General features: G+C 42.4%; 3 protein-coding genes across 3 annotated transcripts in view; 1 reads left to right on the plus strand and 2 right to left on the minus strand.

Annotated features, from left to right (window-relative positions):
* LOC126565732 (uncharacterized) overlaps positions 1-23,936 on the plus strand; it is a 578,093-nt gene that overhangs the window by 262,397 nt on the left and 291,760 nt on the right. The window lies entirely within an intron of this gene.
* Positions 1-23,936, minus strand: part of LOC126557323 (transcription factor IIIB 90 kDa subunit) — a 525,788-nt gene that overhangs the window by 214,381 nt on the left and 287,471 nt on the right. The gene's annotated exons all lie outside the window — the stretch shown is intronic.
* LOC126556998 (neural cell adhesion molecule 1) overlaps positions 1-23,936 on the minus strand; it is a 90,910-nt gene that overhangs the window by 4,944 nt on the left and 62,030 nt on the right. The window contains exons 4-10 of the mRNA XM_050212614.1: positions 5,431-5,748; positions 5,209-5,360; positions 4,910-5,054; positions 4,689-4,819; positions 4,430-4,589; positions 4,126-4,296; positions 3,639-3,761 (exon numbers count right to left, since the gene is read on the minus strand). Coding sequence (XP_050068571.1) covers positions 3,639-3,761; positions 4,126-4,296; positions 4,430-4,589; positions 4,689-4,819; positions 4,910-5,054; positions 5,209-5,360; positions 5,431-5,748 — 1,200 coding nt within the window. The remainder of the gene's footprint in view (positions 1-3,638; positions 3,762-4,125; positions 4,297-4,429; positions 4,590-4,688; positions 4,820-4,909; positions 5,055-5,208; positions 5,361-5,430; positions 5,749-23,936) is intronic.

Genomic DNA, 23,936 nt, shown 5'->3' on the forward strand with positions numbered 1-23,936 from the left:
TGCCCTGCGAATTTAATTGTAGGAATATTTTAAAGCACAATCTGCAACAAGGGCTCACTAGTTTATCTAATTATCCTAGCGTTAAGCCACAGCATCACCACACGAGGTATACTCCAAGCGATTGTCTCCAACTTAAGACTACCCTCATACACTAACAGTAGTGTACACCTTTGCGACTACTACCTCACAGGTATATGATTTTTTTTGTTCTCAAGCATCTATCCAACTTTGCTATACAAAAAGGTACAGGATACTGGTCAAATCTGTCATTTCTGTCCAAAGCCTTAGCTCATCTTCTTTCACCAGTCATTTGGTGTGCTGGACGTTGGATTCGGCGATGACGTCCGAAGCTCTCACTGACCAGCCAACATGTGGCTGCTTCTACCATCATTCTTCAGTCGTGCTGTCCCGAAACCACTCGACATGCAGGTGTTGTGGTGTTGCGAAAAGGTAGTTTAATTTTAAAACAGAAACCATCATTTCCATCTTTCAACTCCTGGTATCACGTTCGCTCTGAAGCAGTCGTGCCTTTTTCGTCCTTTCCGGGAAGATCTACGATGCTGGGTAGGGGTTTCCCATGCATGAAGCTCTACCATCAAACGCATGTCTTTCCGCTCATAAACACACAATGGTAAACCTTTTACTGTGTATCGTCCGGTTCATGGTTTCAAGGTAATAAAACATTTTGGACGGAACTTACTGGCTGAAGCGAGCAGAAAAGAAAGGTTCGTTTTTTTGTTCCTTCTTTCGTTGGCGAGTCCATTTCACTCACTATACGGGCGTTGTTTCTTGAGCGTACTGTTTAATATTTAACTCTGTTGGCCAGGGAACTCTCATGGGATACGATCTTCATTCCCTGTACATCCGGCGGGACCTTTTTCTGTGAAGAGGAACTGCAAAATAATACCTCTGCGGGAGCACACTCAGCACGTTCTCACACCTTACAATAGACTGCAGCTGGGAAAGGCAAAACAATTTGCCTGACAAAAGATGAGCCCGGATTATGCTCGTTAAATTAGTTGGTACAGCTCTTGGTTTGGAGCGGTGAAACAATTGAACGGAAAGCTTAAGTGAATTGGTACGAGTATTGTATACCCGTTCTGTTCTTATGATCATTGTATTAGGGCACACCACTGCACTCAACTCATTAACCAAAATGAAGCAGTTTGGATTCAATTATTCATAAAAATATTTGTGTTAAAGTTTCATTAACAATCGTCATAACTAAATACAATATTTGGAATCGATCCCGTTTATTATCTGCCATGATAGAACACTGATGAAATATGATGAGTTAAGAAATTGGAAATAATCTTAATATGGTTGAATAAAATTGTTTATAACTCTATTTACTGAAATGTTAATTTCAAGAACAAGAAAACTACAAAACTGATATTACCATCCATATATTTTATAGAGAAATTTTGAGTAATTATTTGTGTTTTAAACATAAACTTATCTCTATTTTTCCGAACTAGAAAACGCTCAAAACTTGTTGTTCATTTAGCATAGCACAAAACACCCTTGTTAACGAGTAAATATGGCTGACCAAAAAAAGGTTTGCTATTTGAGTAACTAAGCAAAATAGTTCAGAAAAAGAAAAGCAAAACACAACAGCTATCGTTAATCAACGAAACGCGATAGCATCCAATCGAGCATCCGATTAAAGTTTGCACACCGTTCTGCTAAATGAAATTGATATCCGTTGTGCTTTTTCCTACATGAAGCGAACAAACGGCGATGGCGAGAGAAAGAAATTTATTCCACCAATACCTGTTAATGAAATCCCTCCAGGAAGGATTCATTTTGGAACAGTGTGCTGATAACCAAACTACAATCAAAGCGTGGTAGGGCTTTGCCGTTTCAACGTCAAAGGTACCATACCATTGATCGTTAAGAGTTTCATCAGCTAGCGACGCTTGATTTAGCAATATTGGCCGCTTTTTCTTTTTTTTTTTTGTATGCTAGCATATAATTAGATTCTACATTTCCTTCGTTGTTCGCCCTTTGATGTGCACATTAGATTTTCAAGAGGTTGATTAATGCAGTATACGGCGAAGGAGCAGCACCAGCAGCAGCAGAATCGTTTTGCAATGAATATGCTAATCTATCCGTTGCTTCGTTTTCCGGGCTCGAATAATGTTAGTGACCTGGAAACAATTTTAAGCGCAACGTAAAATTTGAGTTCAGTTTAGAAAAAAAAGCGGGCAAAAATGAAGCGCCTGCATATGATTAATTTCATTAAATTTTGTTTTTTAACAGTCAACATGGAAAACTAGCACAGTAAAAACTTTATAATATGAAAAACCTGCCCATTCCCATCTTACTTTAGCATGAACCAATTTAAAGAGCACACTGCTTATGGAAGCACACGTTGCTTTATGAAGCTCTTCTATACTTTTGGATTAATTTTCCGACAGTAGATTACATTTTACTTCGTCTTTTTCCTCCCTTCTGTAGAAAACAATTCATAAACCAGCTTGCGCATAGAATGAAAAGCATCAACTTGCTTTGATAATCAAGTTGATTAGATGAAACACTCGTCCTTCGTTGGCTCGACATTTAATTTCGAACGAAACACAACTTCAACCATTTTCTAGCGCTTGAGTCGGCAATGAATGGGTGATCGACAGGCAAGCTAAAACGTCGAAACTTGCAGCAGCAAATACTATAGCCAGCTAATGAATCGTTCCCGTTTTCAGTAAATGTTCTCGCGAAAAGTTCGTAAAGGAAGTAGTGTGTTGTTTTTCATATCAATAGCCGAGCAAAATTTGTTCTGCTTTAAGGGAGATAAAAAATTGTTAGCCCTGTTGTATACAGAATATGAATGAACGTATCCAGAACAACATTGTGTCGTAGCAACTCATCGCTCTAGCTGATTTACGTCGCTCTATCTAATTGAATGCCATTATATAGATTTGTTGCTTTCTGCGCTTGTAATACAGGAAAGCGATACAGTTAACGGCTGTTAGGTAATAAATTCGAAAGAAACATGATAACAAATATTGACGAAGTAAATTTCATTTTGAAAGTTTTTCGTATGAACTGTTCACGTGTCACGCTGGATTGAAGAACCATGCATTCTACTCAAGATATGTTTACCCAATAAAATCTTTGCATTACACAATACAATCGATCAATCTCGAAGCATCAAATTTTTAGCGAGAAGTTCATTTACTCTAAGAAAAGTTCAACACATTAGCCTGTTGTAGGTTAGGTTGTCAATTAAAATCGAGTTGAAAACAAAACTATCAATTAAACGTACAGAAAACAATGCTCTTTTCCCCAACAAAGTGCTTTCAAAAATGAAAATTATGAGTTCCAGGATACTGCACGTTGCACATCATAAAATCTTTTTTAAATCCAAACTATAAAACACCCTTTTTTATTACGGAAAAAACCAGCATCTAGCACCGTAGACCACAAAGTTCGAAAAATAGAAATCATGTACAGCATGATACAAATCTTTCGCCACAAACTTTCATCAAAACCAGCATCCACAAGAGAAAAAAACATTGAAAAAAAAACTAAAACCAAGTGAAAGTTATTGCCAGAGCATCACAGCATCCACCGCTGGCAGTAAGCTCTGTTCGGTTCGGATCATCGTCTTCATCGGCCAACGTTGACTTGTAACTTACCTGCAGCTATGATGTGGAACACGCACGGTTGCCGTTGTTTGCCGATCTTGTTGGTCGCCGAACAGAGCAGCGTACCGTAGTCAAGCTCGGTCATTGGCGTGTACGATACGATCGATGACGTTCCTGCGTTGGGTTGGGCGAATCATTCATTTGGCAGCACGACAAGTACGAACATAGAACCAATATTGGCCGGGTATGGGAGAGAGAAAAAGAAAGGAAAGCGGGAGAAGTTAGTGGAAGTTATGCAGCTAACTAGAATTAAAATGAACTGAACGAACATCGTAACGAACTACGGGGCATGGACTTGGATGAATTGCCGGTCCAACACCATTGGCTGTTCCAATATTACATTTCGTGGAAATTTAAAAAAATTCTCTTTGGAAGTAATTTGTACAGAAATGTAACCAAATTCTAAGAAATTTCTATTTTTACGAAACGACTCAAGAACAAAGCACACCGACACAGTGTACATCGGAATATACATTACCCAGTCTTGAAATGTGGCTCGCCTGTACGTCGATGCTTTCGGCTGAATTATTAAACGTCCACTTGAACTCCACATCCGGTGGATTAGCATCGACGACGCAGCGTATCTCGGCGTTTTCCTGCTTGGCCACACCGTACACCCGGGGCTGGTTCGGTGCACAGGTCGGTGCATCTGCGAAATGGAAAGGTGAAAACGGACACACGGCACTGTATTGCTGCACTGTGTAACACACCGAGCGGTTCGACAACTGTGACAACCTCGGTCGAACGGGTAAGGAAAATGAAAAATTCAATTATTCACTTACACATCACGTTCAGCTCGAACGTTGGGCTGCTTCCTTCACCCTCGGCATTGAACCCGACACAGGTGTAGTTGCCGGCCGTGGTACGGGAGACGCCCTGCAGCACCAGCGAGTGCTTGCTGACGATGACACCCTGCGATATGTTGCGCGTTAGCGTTTTGTTCTGCAGTTGTTTGAGAGAGCAAAGGAGTGGGGAGAAAAATCACTCAAAACTAATACTAAGCCTCCGAAAAAAAGTTCCTATAGGTGCCGGTTTACTCACGTTGTGCTTCCATTCGACCTTGTAAACGGCCGGATGTGCTTTGACGATACAGTCGAAGTAAACGTCCGTACCCTCCCGGATTGCGTTCGGATCCAAGGAGCTACCAAGCCTCACGGAAGCATCAGGAACGTCTGCAAATGATGGTCGAAATGGAGTTGCGTTAATGGGTGCGGTTTTCCATCTGCGTGTGTGTCTTTGGATAGTTCCAGCATACTACTTACACTGAATGTCCAGCTGCCAGCCATCCTCGAGGGCATCCGATTGGACGTAGGAATTGTACGCCTTGCAGGACAAATATTTGCCCGCATCGGTTCGGTTCAGCACGATGGATAGTGTGCTTGTGGTTTGGTTGCCATCAGCCGATGTCTGCGTTGCGTCGTAGACGAGGTTAAGATACCGGCGGCACAGCAAAGCATGCAGCAAAACAACCGAAACCGAAAGCCCAAAATGGTAAGTGTGATGATGTTGATGCTGACGCGTGGTAAACCACAGGCCAGCTGTACAGGCGAACATTACTTACGGTTTCCTTGCTTTTGTCAAGCCGCACACCGTCCAAAAACCAGGTGATGGAAGCGGCTGGCCGTGAACCAGCACTTTGGCACAGAAGGTCATATCTTCGGCCGGCCGACAAGGGCTGATGGGCGCCGATCAGTCTTATGTTTAGTGGAGCAACTGTGCGGTTGGAGAGTGCGGATGTTAGTGATACAAATTGGCAGCAAAACGAATCACGGCAGTCACTTACAGTTCATATCGATCTGGACGGACTGCTCCACTGGATTGGCCCGGGCATGGTTAGTCGCCCGGCAGACGAGCTTGGTGTGCAGGTCCTGGCGTGTCAGTGGACCAAGCGCAATCTCACTGCGAAGGTGCTTCCCGAGCGGCATGTACTTGGTGTCGGCCGCCATCGGAACAGTGTCCCGATACCAGGTGACGGTTGGCGTTGGCCGCCCGCCGTACACGTCACAGCGCAGCTTGATGTTGTCCCCTTCGCTGTACGGTCCGGCCACCGTCGTACGCTCCATGCCGAGCTGATCACGTATCACCATCCGCTCCGGGGGAACTGCACGTAATCAAAGGCGCCACGCGATGCATTTCACCGAATTGCGAAGACAATGAAGGCCAAGACAAAACGGCAACATGGAGAAAAGGAGAGAGAAAACGGAAGAAAAGAGAAAATGAAAGTTAGCGTCAGAAAAGTAATAAAATTACAGATGTAATAAAACTTTTTTTCTCCCATTTTACACGTGCAGCCGAATCATTTCCTGGAGCACGGTTGAACTGTAAAATTCACTCTCCCAACTATCACGCTCTTGTCCAAAGCCTTGCCCACCGAACAGGACGTGTACTTAATGGAAAATCTTGAAAAACTTTCTCACCGCTTTTCCCGCTTTCCCGAACGTAACCAAGCAATTTGGTTCCTTTTCACGCGCAATTCCTATGTCCTATCCTTTCTCGTAGATTGACCAAAAACTTTTCCTAGCGCTTGTCGTCTGTGCGGGTCTTCCCGGTTCTCCCCCAACACCCAAGTTACCAGTGCAGTGTCTCATTTTCTTGTGCACTAATTTTAATGATCTGCAGTTTAATTACGTTTCCACAGCCACGCCGCTCCGCAACCAGTACCCGTCCCATCGTCATCCGTGCGGTGGTCGTGACAAGGTACCTCTGCCTTACTGGCTTACAGCATCTTGGCTAGCTACACCTGGTCCAACGAGCCCTTCTCGAACACGCTTGACCCAATAGTGTGGCAGTGCTTTCGGAACAAACGCGAGCGAACCATAATGAGAAGAACGCAGGGAGGGATCCATGGGAAGGTAAATTAAAACACGAAATTGACACTCACGAATGAGTACTTTGACTACAACAAACGGGACAGGGGGCATTACACCGGTACGATGGAGTTGCTAGAGCGTATTCTGTCGCTTAATTATGCACTGCAGTCAATCTGAAGACAGCATAGTTAAGCATCTGCTCTAAAGAGGTCCAATACTGGCTGCAACTTGGATTGGTTTCGTTATCTTTTTTTTAATTATTTTGAGCTGCATGGTTTATTGAGATTTCCGTTCCAGGGAATCTTGCATATATGTTTCCAGATTTAAAATGGTACTCATTACCGGGCTTAAACAAACGTCGTTCTCTGTAGCGTTCGGATCAAAGAGAATTGAAAATGGTTTAAAACACTCTGCCGTTTCTGAGAAAGACTTGTCCCATATACTTATCATCCTCTAACCGTAACTGATAAAAGATTTAGGAGAATTTTCGTCCCAGAATGATTCATTTTATTTTATTTATTTCATAAAACTAAGCTTTTATCCTACTGCTAGACCAGCTTTGAATTAGATACTTTTTATAATAAAACAATTTTTGGTTTCATATTTTAAAGCTTTTCTTGTCTTATAAAAAACGATTCTAAAAATGATTTGTACAGCTCCTGAAATTCATTTTTCCTATTACAAAAGCTGTTAAAACTTTGTGATCTGCAAATACAAGCGTAAAATAGTTTCTTCCTTTGTGTGTACTGTAGCTAATTATGTGGAATGTGCTCTAATGATACTAAAAAAACAAACATCGCCGAACTAATTACACCAGAGCTTAGCTTGTTAACTTAACGAGCTCATGCAACAGCAGTAGCAGCATCAGACCAAGACAATGGAAAATGGTAACGTATGCTAATAAATGGAGCGCGCTCATAAATTTACCGAGCGATGGTTTGTCACTCAGCTCAGTCCCCATAGCGAAAAGGCTCTTAGCACAATTCGCCCCACCGTACGTCAGATTACGCTCAAAATTTAACGGAACAGTACTTTGCGGTTGCAAAACTTTACCGAAACGCACATAACGCAACTAACTTCGCTTTGTCATACAAAACATTCCCCCATGCACACACACACACGCATGAACCCCTCCATGTACTAGTTAAAATGCCAATAAAAAACACTGACAAAATATAACACATAAATGAGAAAAATGTCCATCAAGGGAATGATGGTGCTTCTGGGAGCTGGCTACCTCGAGGCTGCAATCATTGAGGCTGCAAAGTTGGGGATAAAAAAAGACAGTTTCCAGCCGAACCGAACCAGGCAAGCCCCAACCATGGGCATGCCCGGTACCATTGAATTGTGTGTGTGTGTGTGTGTGTGTGTGTGTGTGTTTTCAACGAGTTAGCGCAATTCTTTTCGGCCGGTTAGCTCGCTCAAACTGCACGAAGTTGTTGTGGAGTGTACGGCAGCAACAAAGAATGGGAGGGAAAAAAAACCTCCCAGACCGACGACTCAATTTCATATACCCACTCCACAAACCCACATAAGCTGCACGCACATGCTGCTTCCTCACCCAGGCCACGCATAATGCATGAGCCATCCATATATTTGGGCGATGGCTGATAGCTTCGGCTCCGGGTCCGAGTTTTGCCGGAATTTGGAATTGCGCAGAAACAGAAATCCGACTATTGTTCTACATATTTCATATTTTATTCGCTGTGAAGCGTACCACATTGTCGGGACCGACTGTCGCGGCGAGTTGGAATGGGGCAACAAAAGCGGTCGCGAGCGACTCGTTGAATATCAAAGCACTCCCTCGTGGCTAATTTTCACCGTAAAAAAAAAAGTAAAGTTAGAATAAACGGGAGAAGAAGGTCGGGAAAAAGGATGGTTCTGGAGATTGGTCCGTGCGAGTGCATGTGATGTGGATGAAATATGGACACATGGAGATATCGTAGACCCGGAACCTCACCTTCTGCCAGTGCCCTTCATCCCTTGCCACGGATATGGGTGGAATGCCAGCAAACGTAAAACAAATACAGTTTAATGCTCGTTCTTTGCAGTTTGCTCTTGTTCGTCGACAACTACTGCTGCTGCGGTACACCCCAGCATGGAAACGAAATTGTTTGTAAAGAAGGATAGTAGTCAAACAGAGGAACGAAATAACCGTGCAGCAAGGCGTAGTAGAGAGAAGCGAAAAAAAAAAACTATCTATTACAAACCGCTCATCATCCATGGACCCAGGGAGATGAGCCACGACACAAAACTACACCCGGGGACAACGGAGAAAGCTGTGCACTAATGCTGCATTGTAGGGTATCCGGTACCACTTGGAAAGGAAATTCTTTTCCGCTTTGGTGCAAATAAAGTAAAACGCCAACAACCTCTGGGATTTGACTCGGTGTATTGTAGTACGCTCGGTGCTCACTCTATAAAATTCTCGGAACTACCCGCAAGCGGATTATTGGTCTGGTTGTTATGCACAAAATTTGCCCACTGGTAGGGTGTATTTTAAAGTTCATGATTTTCTGGAACCGTGTGTGTGTGTATGTGTGAGTTTTGTTGGAAGAAACAACAATTCACACACATTAATCCTTGAAGTTAAAAGGAAAAATGTACTTATGTGTGTGTTGTGTGCTTTTTCCGGGGTGATTTAAAATAAAAAAGGTTCAAATAGTTTCAAACATTCCACGTACTTAAGGGCTCTTTTCGTGGAAGCCTCTGTATCCTAAGTCCAGCTTTTAATTTCCCAAAAATATTACACCGCAAGGGTTATTGATTTTCTATTGGTTTTCACCACGCGCACAACCAAACTCATACTATTAATAGAGAGAGAGAGAGAGAGGCTTGAGATTCGCTTAGGATTAATCTTCTTATGAAAATAAATAAGTGCTTGGGCCAGCATCAACAAGAAAAAAGAGGGACGAATGAAGTTTACCTCCCAAATTAGAAACAACCCGACATCATATTCCCGGTCTGCCGGCGGATTATACTTTCGATTGTTAAATAACTTATTTCATCTCCTGGTGAACGTTTCTAAGCCGCTTCTTCCTCTTCTTACTTCCGTTTACATTATCGCGCTCATCTCTGCTTTGCATCCATTGTTTCTCTCACTCACTCCGCTCCAGCAAAGCCTAATGCTTCGAACTCATCAGTCATCGTTCTCGCATTGACAACGGACGCACCTCCAAAAGCAATTATCCCCTCCCAAATGGCACCCATCCGGGATGTGGTCGGGAATGGGGAAGATTCTGTTATGCTTTAGGCCTTCATTTTTTTTTTTTTGTTGGTGCCATTCTTTCATTACTTACATCCTCCAGTGCCGATGAAACACAGCACAAGCAGAAGCAAAACCTACTAGCAGCAAAAAAATGCTACTGCGGCTTCTGCGAGCTACTAAGCACAGTGAAGGAGGTGTGACGAAAAAACGATCCATCCCACTCTGAGCCCCGCCGGACAATCCGTTGCCGGTCAACAGGACGGTCTAATGGTTGCCGCTGTTTGTCCAAATCTCCCATCATTATTCCCTGCTTAAACCATTTAAACATAATTAATTTACAGCTTTCTGGTGGAGTTTGCCTGCAAAAGCTGGCGGTGAAAGAGAAATAGCTGGCCACCCTCCCCATGCTGCACCAAAAGCTTTCCATCAGCGTTTTTTCCTTTCTTCTTTTTTTTTCATTCACTTCGGCAAAGCATACACTAGGCCCAAACGTCGGTTAACGGTTCGGTACTAACGAACGGATTAGTGACAGCGACAAAATCAGCTAGAAGAAAGGACACGATGTTTCGCTGGGGGTGGTGGTGGTACAGTTGATCGGGGACACAGCAACAGACAGTGTGGGTGGTTAATTTTCCCACCAACCTGTGCAACGGGTAGGCAAGGCAATGGAAGGGGCTTTTGTGAGTGGGGTGACGGTTGGATTCATCTTGTGGCTTCAACTTTGGTGCGGTTCTCCCACCGACCGGCAGCACACAGACACTGATGATGATCCTTTTCTGGCAACAAAAGCGGGATATTTGACGTTAAAGAGTGATTTATTTCTCGTTTCATCTGGCCTACGCACAATGGGCGTTTGTTGGAATAAACGTTGGATAAACAACTTCTGTTTTCTGATTGCATTGCTCTATCATTAATTATAAAAATGATAGAGCTTCAGGTGGTAATTCAATCTAATATGTTTAATACACCTTTCAAATAGATGGTTTTAGTTTAAAGTTATTTGTCATAACTGAACGTTAAGAAATTTCAGTTGATTTGATTAAAACATTTAATTTTTTCATGACAATTCGTGCAATAATTGATTTACTCATATTGACACGACATTTTGTATTTAATTTACTATAAATTCAAACATTTCTGCATGTATTTGTATCCTTTCTTTATAACTCATGTTGCCCATTGTGCGCCTATTGGGTTATCAATGAGATGAGATTATTGAAATCATTGAAATTATTGTTTTAGATAGCTATTCAACAAGAGGAACTAAAACAATTTCCTTATATTAGGTGCTAATAATTTTCTAGTCGCAAAAGTGAAACATAATAAAAAACAGTACCTCAGTTGAACATCGACACCTCCTTATTAGTTTTACATGGTGTGGTTTGCCCTGTTTGCTTACGATTTATGGAATAATTTCAGAAAGGACTCAGACGCAATACCGCCACTACGGTCGTAAATCATTTCGTTGTTCGCGAAAGCGCTGTCCTGCAGATAGGAGCATAGAAATAAGAAAAGCTGAAGCTTCCTGCGTCGGTTCTGAGAACAACCAACGCACCAGATAAAACGAAGCCCTAGCATAAGGTATGGGAAGGTGCTCGTCGTAGTATACACACTCCACACGGGGCAGTACGCAGACGGACGCTGAATCAGAAGCAGGCATTAAACACACATTAGAGGAAAGTGAATAAATCTCTTGTGCAAAAATAAACCTTTCTCCGCAGATCTGGTCCCGTCTCGATGGTTTTTACTTAACTTCCCAGCTGCCAGCCCTTTTTCCACCGCCTTCAGCTCGATCGGTTTCAGCTGCTCGGGATGGTTTTCCTTTTCTTTTCCATTTCACTGGCCCCCTCGTTTGCTCTCCCCTTACCCGTAGGCGGTGGACTTGTGGTTTTTCACACGAAACTAAGAAGAAAACATTGATTGTTCGGTTTTGCTAAGCTGAATGGACCCATCCCACCATGTAAGGCAAACAGGGACCAGTGTAGGACGAGAGCGAGAGCCTTTAAATGGTGCAGGCTTGCTTCTTACCGGCGAGCTAAAGTCTCGCCCTGCTGAACACCACACAGCAGCCGCATTAACGGCCACCCGTAAAGAGTAAAGCGAGAGCTGCAGAGGATTTGCCCACAGGCTTTAACAGCCTGGGAGTTGGCTGGGAAGGAAGAGGTGCACGAGGGATGCCGGCGAAGGCGATTCCACTTAACGGTGTAGCCAACAGCCAGCGATGCGAAACGGGACGGCTGGGCTCTTGCAACTGAGAACTCTCTCGATACTGCCGCTTGCTGGACGAGGGGTTTTCATCGGCAAGGTACGAAGGGTGAATGAATAAAATGTCTAAAGGGAAAGAATTAGCGCAAAGATTTCACCGAATCCTACTAGCTAGAATCGCAAACAAAGAATGTAAGGCGACTTAAAGGAAGGGTAAGCAGATGTTCGCCTCTACTCGAAGGAAAGCGGCAGCTGGATCTGGTTCGCCATCTTTGCTTTCCACATCGAGAATTGCTCGCACCCGTTGTAGCGTATCCTAATTGCCGATTCACTTTTACCATTTCTACACCAAATGAGCACAACAAAAAATCTCCTATGTGGTGCTTCTGTACACCAGTCCAGCCTTGTTACATGATACTGCGCAAAGCAAAAACCACACGATGGGTGCACTGAAACGAAAATAATGCTGGACTGCCACCGCCACTTACTTGCAAGTCTCGCGAAAACGAACGAAACGACCAGTTCGGTGGTAAGTTTGTCGAGCAATAATTCTTGGATCGTTCTCCGCAGCTCACACTCCACCCTCACTGTTCCCAAAGATTCAAAGCGTCCGGAAACAGTTCCGATTTCTTAAAGTGCAGCGCACCTTTACTGATCTCGTGTCCTTGGCGTGCAAAAAGGTTCACCATTTGCGGGCTTCCATTTTGGGCAAGGCAACCGTCGTACCGTATTCGAACAGGCAATTGCAGTCGCTTAATATTTGCTACCGATAATTTAACACAGCTGCAAACAGTAGAACGCGAACCGCGTCCCGTCTCTTCATTGGCAAATTTAGTGCCTCATGAAGCACAGGTGGGTTGGAGCATTTTTGTGTGTTCTTTCTGCGGGGTGAAAGTGGGCTGAAATCAACCTCTGCCAGCTGTTCCAAGCAGCGGGACTCACAGTTCGAAGCGTTTTCGGTTGAGCGAACCCCTGCACACGGTCAAGATTGATGTAGTTTTACCAGCTTCACGTCGGGATTGAATTTGTGGTGGTTTGGTGTAGTTTTACACAGTATTTTAACGTCTGCTTCAGTGTTGACTGCTCCAGTTAGGTGCAATTTATCTAGAGTTGGTTTGTGAAAATAAAAATTGTAAAGCAAAATATGCTCGAAAGGCAAAAAAGCTTCTAAATTTGAAATTCTCACTAGTAGAAATTTAAGAATATGGTACAAAAGTTAGAAAAACTTTTTTTTTTAATGCAGCAGAAGCAAATTTTCGTCACACTTTAAATGCAAACACAGCTAACATTTTGCATCTGTTCCGGAAACGATTCATGTTTGAAGTCCTTTTACACAAATCATCTCGCGCTCAATGCCATGTTACCATTTTTGGGTCTGTTTTGGGACTCGTTTTTTTATTTTTTTATTTTCAAATAAAAAACCTCTCGCTAGCTAAAGTATATGGAAGTGAAGAATGCTTTGCCGTTTTTTTTGTCCCCTGCCCAAGCCCAGTTTCCGCTGTTTTGATAGCACTTTACGACACCATTGCACGCGCCTTATCAAATCCCGGAAATGAGAACGATGAATGACAAACGGTAGCCCATGAAGGAAGGATCAAACAGCTTTTGCTACTCCATCACAACCGTGTGCCGCTTGTCTGCCTTCTTTCACCTCATTGATGCGCGCCCTAGCGACGGTTTCCCTTACGGTCAGCAATATTTCCGGCTACTTTCACTAGTGTTCCGGTGCTGGCCGGATGCGTATATGTGAGTGTGTGTGTGTGTGTGCCCCGCATGACGAAGTCTAGCAGCATGGTCATCCACAGACAGATCCCACCCGCGAAGTAAAATGGCAACCGCTGATGAGCAGGTTGAATTTGAATGGCGCTACAGAATCTACGACCAACTGACTTTGGCTATTGCTTTTGGGGCGTTTTTTATCGTTTTACCAATTTTATTCTACGTCCTTCTCTTTGATTCCATCGCGGTAGCACGTATCCGATCATTTTTATGTTTATTTCGTTCCATTCCATTTGACGCGTCCCTTTTTTTTTTGTTTGTTTGGCGAGACGAATGTTTTTGGAGCTGAGCTAGGGCAGATGAGGTTCGTACCGGTCGTCGTCATCATTTTTGGTATGGATCACTTTTTTTTTTTTGCTAGGGGGATTTAGATTTTAACCGTTACCTACTACTACGGAACGCATCAGAGAGAAACGTACCTTCTATTGCGAAGGACAAGCCAAATATCCTTCATCGTTTCAATCCCACGTGAAATCGATCGCAATACGCAAGGTTTGTAATTCCATTCCACAGTTCGATTCATTAACATTTCAGCTTGAGTTCAATTAACATACGGAAACTCGAGCGCTGGGAGCTACTTTCGCGACTCGTTAGCTTATTTCGCATGATCCATGGAACTGTTTCCATCCAGTCGAGTACAACTGTTGTGCAGCACAGTGGCTGTCGTGTGAAAAACAGAACTCAATAATGGAATTAAATGACACTATAAATAAAAATCGATAAGAGTATTTTAATAGTGCCAAAAGCAAACCATCGACTGTGTGCTCGAGTCAATATGGGCCGGGAAAAATCAATAATAAATGAATGATCTTTTAACAAACATTCGCTAGCGAAAGGGGGTTTCAACGATGTGGTAACGAGTGAAATGAAACACGATGTATGTACATTGAATGCACATTTTAAGCTACTATAAACATTGGTTGAATGAAATAATTGCACATTGGGCATTACGTTGTGTGTATCCCGAAAATCGAATGTTGTCCATGATTAAACCAAAGACCAAACACGCTATATGATAAGTCTTAACTTTTTGAGGATTTTTATACAACATATAGAAGCTGTCAAAGGTTGAATTAAGAAAATATTTTTTTATTATTTAAACTTTATTATTATGATGCCACCAAGGCAAATCAATTGATTAAAAACGAATCTTTTAATATGGCGTAGAATCAAACTAAAGTTTAAAGACCTTTCACAAGTGAATGTCAGATTCTCACCAACTTGACAACATTACGGTTTTGAATTTGGTCAGAAATTTACTAATGTTTTAACCATTATTCCTAGGCTTTATGCATCCGAATTGTGCAGAAATGTGATGAAATAGTCATGTAAATGGTACCAAAATTATTGTATTGAACTTTAATAAAGATAACACTCGGTTACATCCTTCAAACAGAGACCATTTCATTCCAAAAGTGCTCTTCAATACACGTGCCTAACTATACTCATAAAGAACAAACTTAATTTTGATTAAATGTATGTTTTCCAGCTGGATCACTCTCAGTTGTGCCTTGCATCCCATTCCCGAACAAAAGAAGGTTTTTCTCTTTCATCTTCAGTTTTCATAACGAAATTAAAATTTCTTACCCTCAACCATCACACTACCAACACAGCGCATCGAGCGAAGGTCTTCATCGGTTGATAATATTACGATGACAAGGCGTTCGTATCGCATCGTGCATCGATTACATCACCCGATGGGAGGAGCTCATAAAAATGGTATCGTTATTGTCACTTTCACTCAACGATGCAGGTTTCGCGACACATCGACGGAGAAGCTTTTCACTGGTCCACGGAGAAATCTAATCTTTAGCGATCCTACCGTGGAAACCCCGCCATTCACACTTGACTCGAAGCTAGAGCAGCAGCAACATTATAAAAGGTCGGTAAGATCATAAATGCGTCATCGTGTGAAAAAATCGAACACACAAAAAGCAACCGTTTTCTTTTTCTTCTGTCATCTTTTCCGTAAGTCCTCCTATACAACCTTCGAAACTTACCAGTTTGTTGGGTGCTGCTGGTGGAAAGCACTGTGAGGTTGGAGATGGAGAAATAATGGCCTCGTGGAAAGGCATAAAAGTTCGATTTCATTTCCCGTCCGATACTGGGCACGTCCGCCAGCGTCACGTCTCCAGAAACGCGACCGCATCCGGATCGGAAAACTTCGCTCGCCAGCCAGAATCGATGCGTTTTTCAATACCTCCAAAGTTATGCGGCCATAAAAGTTATACATTTCTATCGGTGATCGCGCATCGCGCTTTTCTTTGCCGCTTCCGTACGCGTTGTGGCAAGATGTTTTTGCTCATTTTTTTTTTTGCCCTTACGCTACAATTCAACGGAAGGACAGCGACGGGATGAAGGCATTTGCAGCTGCCGGGCGTATGCGCTCAAGATCATGCCAAGGACGTAAGGCATCGCGACTTACCGAGGTGGCACCATTATACCGAGACACTTCAACTCTCGAGATATTTATTGTGGTTTTCAAGACCCCTCCGCAAACTAGCGAAACCCACAACGAGTTGGCCATCGCTTGTGGAATGGTTTGAATGGCCAATTCCGATGGAAAGGGAGCTTGACGGGTTAGAACGCTACTGCCTTTAACCATGCTGAATAGGATATTGAAAATTATGCAACATGGAGAGAAAAAGTTTTCCATAACTTCTTGTCTGCCGTGTGCGACATCCGAACGCTATCCGTTTCCTTGTTTAGTCCCGGCCCTCCATACCTTTTGCCTCAAATCCCAGGAAGGAAAGGCTGCGAGACAGCTGTTGTGCACGCAGGAAGGACCGATTTTCCAATAGAAAAATTTGAACAAACATCTTTCCGATCTGTCGGCGTCGCAAGTGTTCGATTCCGGTTGCGCTCCACCGATAGGTACATCCTTCGGGAAGTTTCTGTGTGCGTCAAGGTTGACAAGTTCAAGAATATGGTAACGGCTTTGGAGAAGTTTTTTGAATGTTTGTTGTTGCCTGGATTTTCTTTCTTTTGAAAGATACAGATATAAAAAAAGATAATGGACGCTTGTTGTAAATCATGTAGAGGATGATGGGTTTTTTTCTCTCTTCATATTGTTTGATAGTGGAAATGGTAGAACTGATGACATTTCAAACATATCTCGATAGGTCGTTTATGTATTCACTGGCGTATAAGTTTTCGGACAGCTAACATACTTAGTGTTGTTGCAGCTTGCAGATATGAAATTTTGTGTTCTCTTGTGCTTTTACTTTTTACTAACTTCTAACTAAAAATGTATTTATTCAACGTCAAAGATCATCAATACAAATGGTACGAACTATCGTCGACTATCGGTGTTAAGAGTAGTGTTGTTCAGCTCAAATCAGCTGGCAGCGATGGGCCGGTGGCCGAATTGTTCAAGAAGGGTCCGGAATGGATTTCTGCCATCATGCATCGGCTGATTGTTCAGGAAGAACTACCAGACTACTGGAAACTGGTTGTCATACACCCGGTGTACAAAAAGGGCGACAGTATGGACTGTGCTAACTTCCGGGCCATCACAGTCCTGAATGTTGCCTATAAGATCTTGTCCCGAATACTCTTCTGCAGACTGAAGCCCCTTGCTACAGATTGCGTCTAAAGCTACCAAGCTATATTTGTTGGAAGCAAATCGACAACCAAACAAATCTTCACACTATGGCAGAACCTCCAAATATACCGGGAGCACCAGATCCCTGCGCACCACCTGTTCATTGCAGCAAAATACCTGCTTGCCGGAGGCTCTGACCGTGATAGAGCCCGATTCGAAGGCCAAGTATCAGTTGACGGCGACGATCTCGAGATGGTAGAGGAGTTCTGCTACCATGGTACGATCGTAACTTCGGACCACAACGTAAGCAGCGAAATCCGAAGGCTGGGGCACTTGATTGTGGATGCCGGACTCATGCCCCACCAAGAAGGTGCTCGTCAGCGACCCGTTCGGCACGATATGCAGAGGAGCACAGTGAGCTCGTTGGCTGGATCAAGTGGAGTCTATCCTGTCGGAGATCGGATGCAGCCGTGGATGGAGGACTTCAGCCCTAGATCGAGTTTCCTGGAAACTGATTGGAGACCTGGTCATGTCGGTACGACGTGCTCAATCGTGAGCAGGGCAAGAAGAAGAAGTAGTAATGTTATTTGTAATGTTGTTTTCGGTTTTCTGTTCTTAATTTCATTTATCATGTTTGTTAATTCTTCATTTGTAACGCACAATGATATCGAAGTCACTGTGATGCCCTCAGGTGCTGAAAAAATTAGCTCTTAAAAGTGGTAATTTAAGCAAAAGTGATCTAAAGTCGTCGCTGGCAGGTTTGCCGTTGGCAAAATATTTAGGATCGATGCTACAATAATCTTACAAATTGGTTGGGAATGTGCGTCAAGTACGACGACCCAACTACGAAATAAAAAAAGTTTTAAAGGAGTAAGATTATGGCTAACAGAAGAAGATGAGTGACTCACATAAGCTTTTCATAATTACGGCTTAAAATTAGCCTCAGTGGCACCTAGTTTTACATCTTCTTGGCTTGACACTCTACGCGGTTACGCCGTCCATTGAATGGCTTGCTGGAATTGTTGATTCCACGTAGTTGGAAAGTCAATCCCCACTACTGGGGAACGATTCGTATGAAATGTGAAACCCTTAAACTTCTTAAACTGTCATAACATATTTGCAAGGGTTAGTTATTACATTTAACTCATCTATTTTCAATTCAAAATCGCTCTCAGTTGTCCTTTGAAACTTCCATTTTCCTTTACAATTCTACAAAACTACAATCAATCGCCGTTGGATTGTTCTCTTCCAGTTCGAAGTTCAACTCCGGTTATCTAAACCGTTTTTCTTCCACGCGTAAAAGAATTTCAAAAGATTCAAACAAACAATTGAAGATAACATTTATCACATCCAAGCAGAACTGGTCCCGAATCGATTTCAAAGTGCTTACCGGAGAAAGAGAACAAGAATCTTCCGAATTGCCAGCAAAGCACACGAAGAAACATGAGTTTGACCGCTGATCCCAACGCATCCGTCCGTTTCTTTCCTTTTCTCTGTCCCGATCCCGGGCCTGAAATTGTTTTCCCATTCCCATTGCTTTCGATTCGATCGACACGAGTCGTCATCAGTTAGCTTGTCAAACTGGGAAAAACGCCACCCTCGAGCGTGGCGTTGTGTGACCATCCATTCATTTGAGCATCTACACGCATTACGGTTTCCAGCCAGTTCCTGCCAACCGTTAGGCCCCCTTCCCACTAATCGTGACCCTGGGCTTGGGATGAGGTCAATCGATGGAATGATGTTCGGTGTTCGGCAACCTCCCCCATTTAGGGGACCAGTGGTAAATGGTTGGACTTTTATTTCATTTTTGTTTCGTGAACCCTTCTCGTTCACCAGTGAAATGACAAAGTCAAGAAGGGTCCAATCGTTGACAAACAATCGTTCGAGACATGCTGCCGCACCGATGCGAACGAGCCTCCCTATCCTTTGCGTGCAATCAGCCGGAAAGAGGTGATCTTAACATTGCCTGTACCTAATGTCTGTTAGTTTGTTTGTTGCAAGGCAAGAACGAAACGGCGACGGGCTGGAAGAAACCTTTCTCAGGACAGGATCAATCAATTCTGCCAACGGTTCAATGTTTTCCTTCCATTAAGCTGTCCGCCATCACCAACACCACCACCACAGCAACAGAGGGAAGTAAAGAGAAGCACAAGCAGCACAAGGAGCAAGAAAAACAAATCGTTTTCTCAATGGAAGTCACTCCCTCTCGCTCAATTCCTCCTGTACCGCCTCCGCAATCACGCATTGCACGGATTGTTCGTCCGGGGAAATGATGGCCACAGCGATGTGCCTTGTTTCCCTTACTATTCCCGACTGCATCGTATTTCATGTCTCAAACGCGCGACCGACCGAAAGGGGTCGTGCCGGCGAAACCCGGAACGGATGGGAAAATAATCAATTTAACATAAATCGATCTGTTGAATGAGATGATTATTTGCAGCGCGCTCTGTTCCCAATCACCTTTGGCATGATTGTTGGAGATGATGGCTGTTCAATAGTTTTCCCGACTGGAGAGAGGGGAAGAGAAAAAGATAAAAAGAATGCGACAAAGCCAAACCCCATTAGTTGTGAGTGGCGTTAGAGGGCAGAGAAGAATGCAGACCAAACCACCACCATAACAAGCGCTGGAAAATGCAACAACGACGGAAATGAATCGGGTCAGATCTCGTTAGTAGAAAAGTTTGAGGTCAGGACGATTAGTGCACCCGCCAGCCCCAGTCGACACTCCCGGCACTGGCAGGTTGAGCGTTGTGACAAACAGCTTGACAGTGGCAGCTTGCCGATAGAGAGTAATGCGACGGAGATGGCAAACAACCGTCCTCCGGCCGCTCCATCGATGTTTGTTACAGTCGCTTTTACTGTTCTACCAACTTCTTCCAACTGTGCCGAGCGTTTGGTAGACGGGTAACTCTGTTTTCCTTCGTCATATTTACGGTTCGTCGTCTACGGACCGCCCATACCAAAGCTCATTTAGGAGCAATCGTTCGGCGGAATTATTCCTCCAGGAGCAATACAGTGCTATTGGTTGGGCTTGAGTGCAGAAAAACTTTTGCCTCACCGTCTCGCTGATTACATTGCATGTAGTTTCACTTTACAGTTTGAAGCTGCGTTGAGGAAACGAACGGTACGGTATGGCCCTTAGGGAAAAGGACACCATAATCAAGGGGAGAAAATTTTAAACAAATTCTTATCTTTGACGGTGTGCAAATCTCCTTATCGACATACATTTGCGTAATGAAAAAGTCATGGAAAAGAGCAACTTTAAATATTGACCAGAAGTGTTGGTAGCTAAAAGTTTTATTTAAATAAATGAAACAGCAAGCAGATTTGTTCAACATTAGTGTACAAAATTGTAGTTTTCCTATGTTATGAACACATTCAGTAATAAAACAAACAAAAAATACAAGTAGACCAGCTCGAAAGCTTTTGAAACTATATTTAGAAGCAATAATTAATACAAACAACTTCAAGGCCTAAGAATCACATAACTGTAAGCGATTCAGTATCATACCAAAACATGGAAAGAGAAACGCCTTTCTAATAGAGCGATAAAAAAAAGTCGTCGGTCAATCTTAAATGAACGGCTTATGCCTGTAGGGAAACAACCCAGGCTTGAACCAACATCTTAAGAGGCGGTTGTCTTTTAAAGCTAGTAAAAAGGAGTAAATAAAACTCACTACTTTATGGTACCATAGATTGGTACGCCGAGGGTGACTACACTTGATGACTTCATGCGATCGTATGTATTGTGGCGCTGCGTTTTACGGGCTTAAAAGCTCAAACGACAAAAATGAGTCAAAGCGTGCGGGGGAGGTTCGTTTAATAAAATCAAAACCTCCTTCCAGCAAGCAAAGCCCGGGACAGAGCAATGTGCAGCAAACGGCAAACTCGTGTCATACACCCGTTCGAACGGTGAGCTTTGCTTTCCGCTTTTCGCAACGCACCCACCGTCAACGACGGTGGTCGAATCGGCGGCCAAGAGTGGAAAATAACAAAACTCACATTATTACGTTATAAATTTCCACTTTAAAAGGTTATCTAAGACTACCACCTCCGATCACAAGTACCGGCCCGCCCGCGGTGTGTATGTGTGTGAGGGCCCACATTGTCACTCTAAGGATCTCGGCCACACCTACAACATCCTCAAGACACGATAACTTGGAGGGTGCTGGCAACAACCGTGGTTGAACCACTGCTCGGAGAACTGCTTCTCCGCACCGTATGGATGTGGGCGCCCAGATTGGTTGGAGCTTGCAAAGGGGAGAGGTGTATCTTTGTAAACGGTTTAGGATATTTTTATTCCATCAACTTTTCACTCACAGTATGAGGCAACGCTCATACGCCTTGCTTGGTACTAAGGATGGTGTTTTTTTTTCTTTTTACAGGGGAGTTTAAGCTACCGTGTCAGTGTCGTTTCTTGTACGACTGACTGGCCGGATGGGTTGCAGGGCGAAATGTAGCAAAATGTTTCCCCTGATAAATATTCGATTTTATGTTCGTACGCCAGGGGTACGGAGTTCAGGAATCGAGTTTGAGCGATTTGGAGTGTTGCTTTCGAATTGATTTGTTAGAATTCAGTAATTGGTCTCTAGCGAGAAATTTTAGCATTTATAGCAATGGTGAAATCGTCCGAAAGCTATAAAACAGATCAAATTGATTCACTGGAGGTCTGATTTGCAAAAGTACACTGCCAATGCATGGTTATTACATGTTGACTTTAATAGCCGTTCTTAGCCTGCTTCTGCTCGTAATGATTGACCTATCTTCCAATACTTAGTTCCTGTCATAAATGACCTGTAAAGTGGTATGAGCGCATGTAAGAAAAGATCATTGCTACAGCAATTATCTGACTCCAAAGTTTGTAACTAGGTTTTATACAGCTTGTAAGACATAACTTCTTTTGTCGAAATCTACTTTGAACTGGTAGAATGGCTGAAGAGATTTTTCAAAAGCTTTTCGCTTTTGTAACGAGAATATTTGTAAATTGGGTGACTTCCAGCATTCAGCTCCATTTTATTATTTTCTTTTTCGCATTTAGAATCGCCAGAACTTAATATTCTAATTTAGCAAACACGGTTCAATGTTTCACATTTCTTTTGTTTTTTTTTAGTAGTTTATTTTGGACTTAATATTTATAGCGCTGTTAAACAAATTTTTGTTCATTAACAATGGGTTCGCACCGTTTGCTTTCCTCAGTCACTCATTCTGGTTAGCGATTGGTGTTTTTTTTTTTGTTTCATATTTTTGCTATTGATTGTGTTTTAATATTAGTAATTTGGGAAAAATTCACAAAAAAATAGTTGTGATAGTTCCGGAAGTCTTTCTGAATAAATTCTTCAATTGTAGCTATGTTAGTAATTCTATTAAATTCTCTAGTATTGAACCAAGGAGGAACATTTATGATCATTTTCAATATCTTGTTCTGCAATACTTGTATTTTTTACGATGTGAGAATGCTATGCTCTTCCATGCCTCTTCCAAGCTGCCACTGCATACGTTAGTACTGGTCGAAAAAATGCCTTGTATACAAGTAATTTGTTTTTTTTTTTTAAATTCAATTTGGATCTGCGATTAAGAAAAGGGTACATACTTTTAATCAACTTGTTTGTTCTCACTAGAATATTTTCAATATTTTGTTTTGAAAAGTAACCCGTTATTCTAAGTAGACACCTAAGTATTTTATGTGTGTTTTCCAATGAATGTTCCCCTGACTTATCAGTTCCCCTGACTGATTAACAGTTCGCTTTGCTTTTCCTTGTGAAAAAGATTGCTTCAGATTTTGAGCTTTGTTTTCATTTTCCATTTGGTGTAGTAATGGGCAAATGTTTCTAGAGATTTGTTTAAATGTTTAATAATTACTTTAGGATTTTTTGCCGAAGATGAGATTGCAAAATCGCCAGCATAAACAAAATTGTTGCAGTTTGGTGGTTTAGGATTATCAGCCATCAAAATATTGAATAATAAAGGCGACAATACGCTACCTTGTGGTACACCGGCCACGGGTACATAGGGCAATGATTCAGATTTTCCGATATGTACAATATTTTTTTCTATTGTGTAGAAATGATTTTACTAGATTTATGAGGTAAGCAGGAAATTTAAGTTTGATTAATTTGTGGAGAAGACCCTGGTGCCATATAGAGTCAAAAGCATTTTCGTTATCTAATAGCACTAATCCTGTAGATTTGTTAAACAACCTATTATCGATAATGGTGTTTTTCAATCTGTGAATCTGATGAGTGGTACTGAGAGAAGGTTGAAACCCAAACTGGAAACCCAAACTGATATTGTTGTTGTTAACATGCAATCGAATTCTGGAGACAATAAGCTTTTCCAGAAGTTTACCTAGGCAACTCAGAAGACTAATTCAATTTTTCATATTCATATCATGAATAAATAGACAAAGTTTGGTGAAAATAAAAAAAGTCAAGTTTCTAAAACACCATGTAGTTATTCTAACACACTTCTATCCTTTCTATAGCACAATTCAACTGAATACATTTGATTAAACTGTGCAATGGTTACAATGAAATATCTTACCATTGACCTCCATTCGATCCATTTGTTAACCGAAACTATGCAGATCTATTCCATGAAGGTAAGATTCCAGATATTGATACGCAGTACAGATTTCAATAGCTTTTTGTAGAATAAATATTTGTTTATGTTAGCTGAACTGAGAATTATGACAATGGCATTCTTATTGCATAATGAATATAAACATGCTAAAAAAATGCATTAAT

The sequence above is a fragment of the Anopheles maculipalpis genome, chromosome 2RL (assembly GCF_943734695.1).
Source record: "Anopheles maculipalpis chromosome 2RL, idAnoMacuDA_375_x, whole genome shotgun sequence".
NCBI lineage: Eukaryota > Metazoa > Arthropoda > Insecta > Diptera > Culicidae > Anopheles > Anopheles maculipalpis.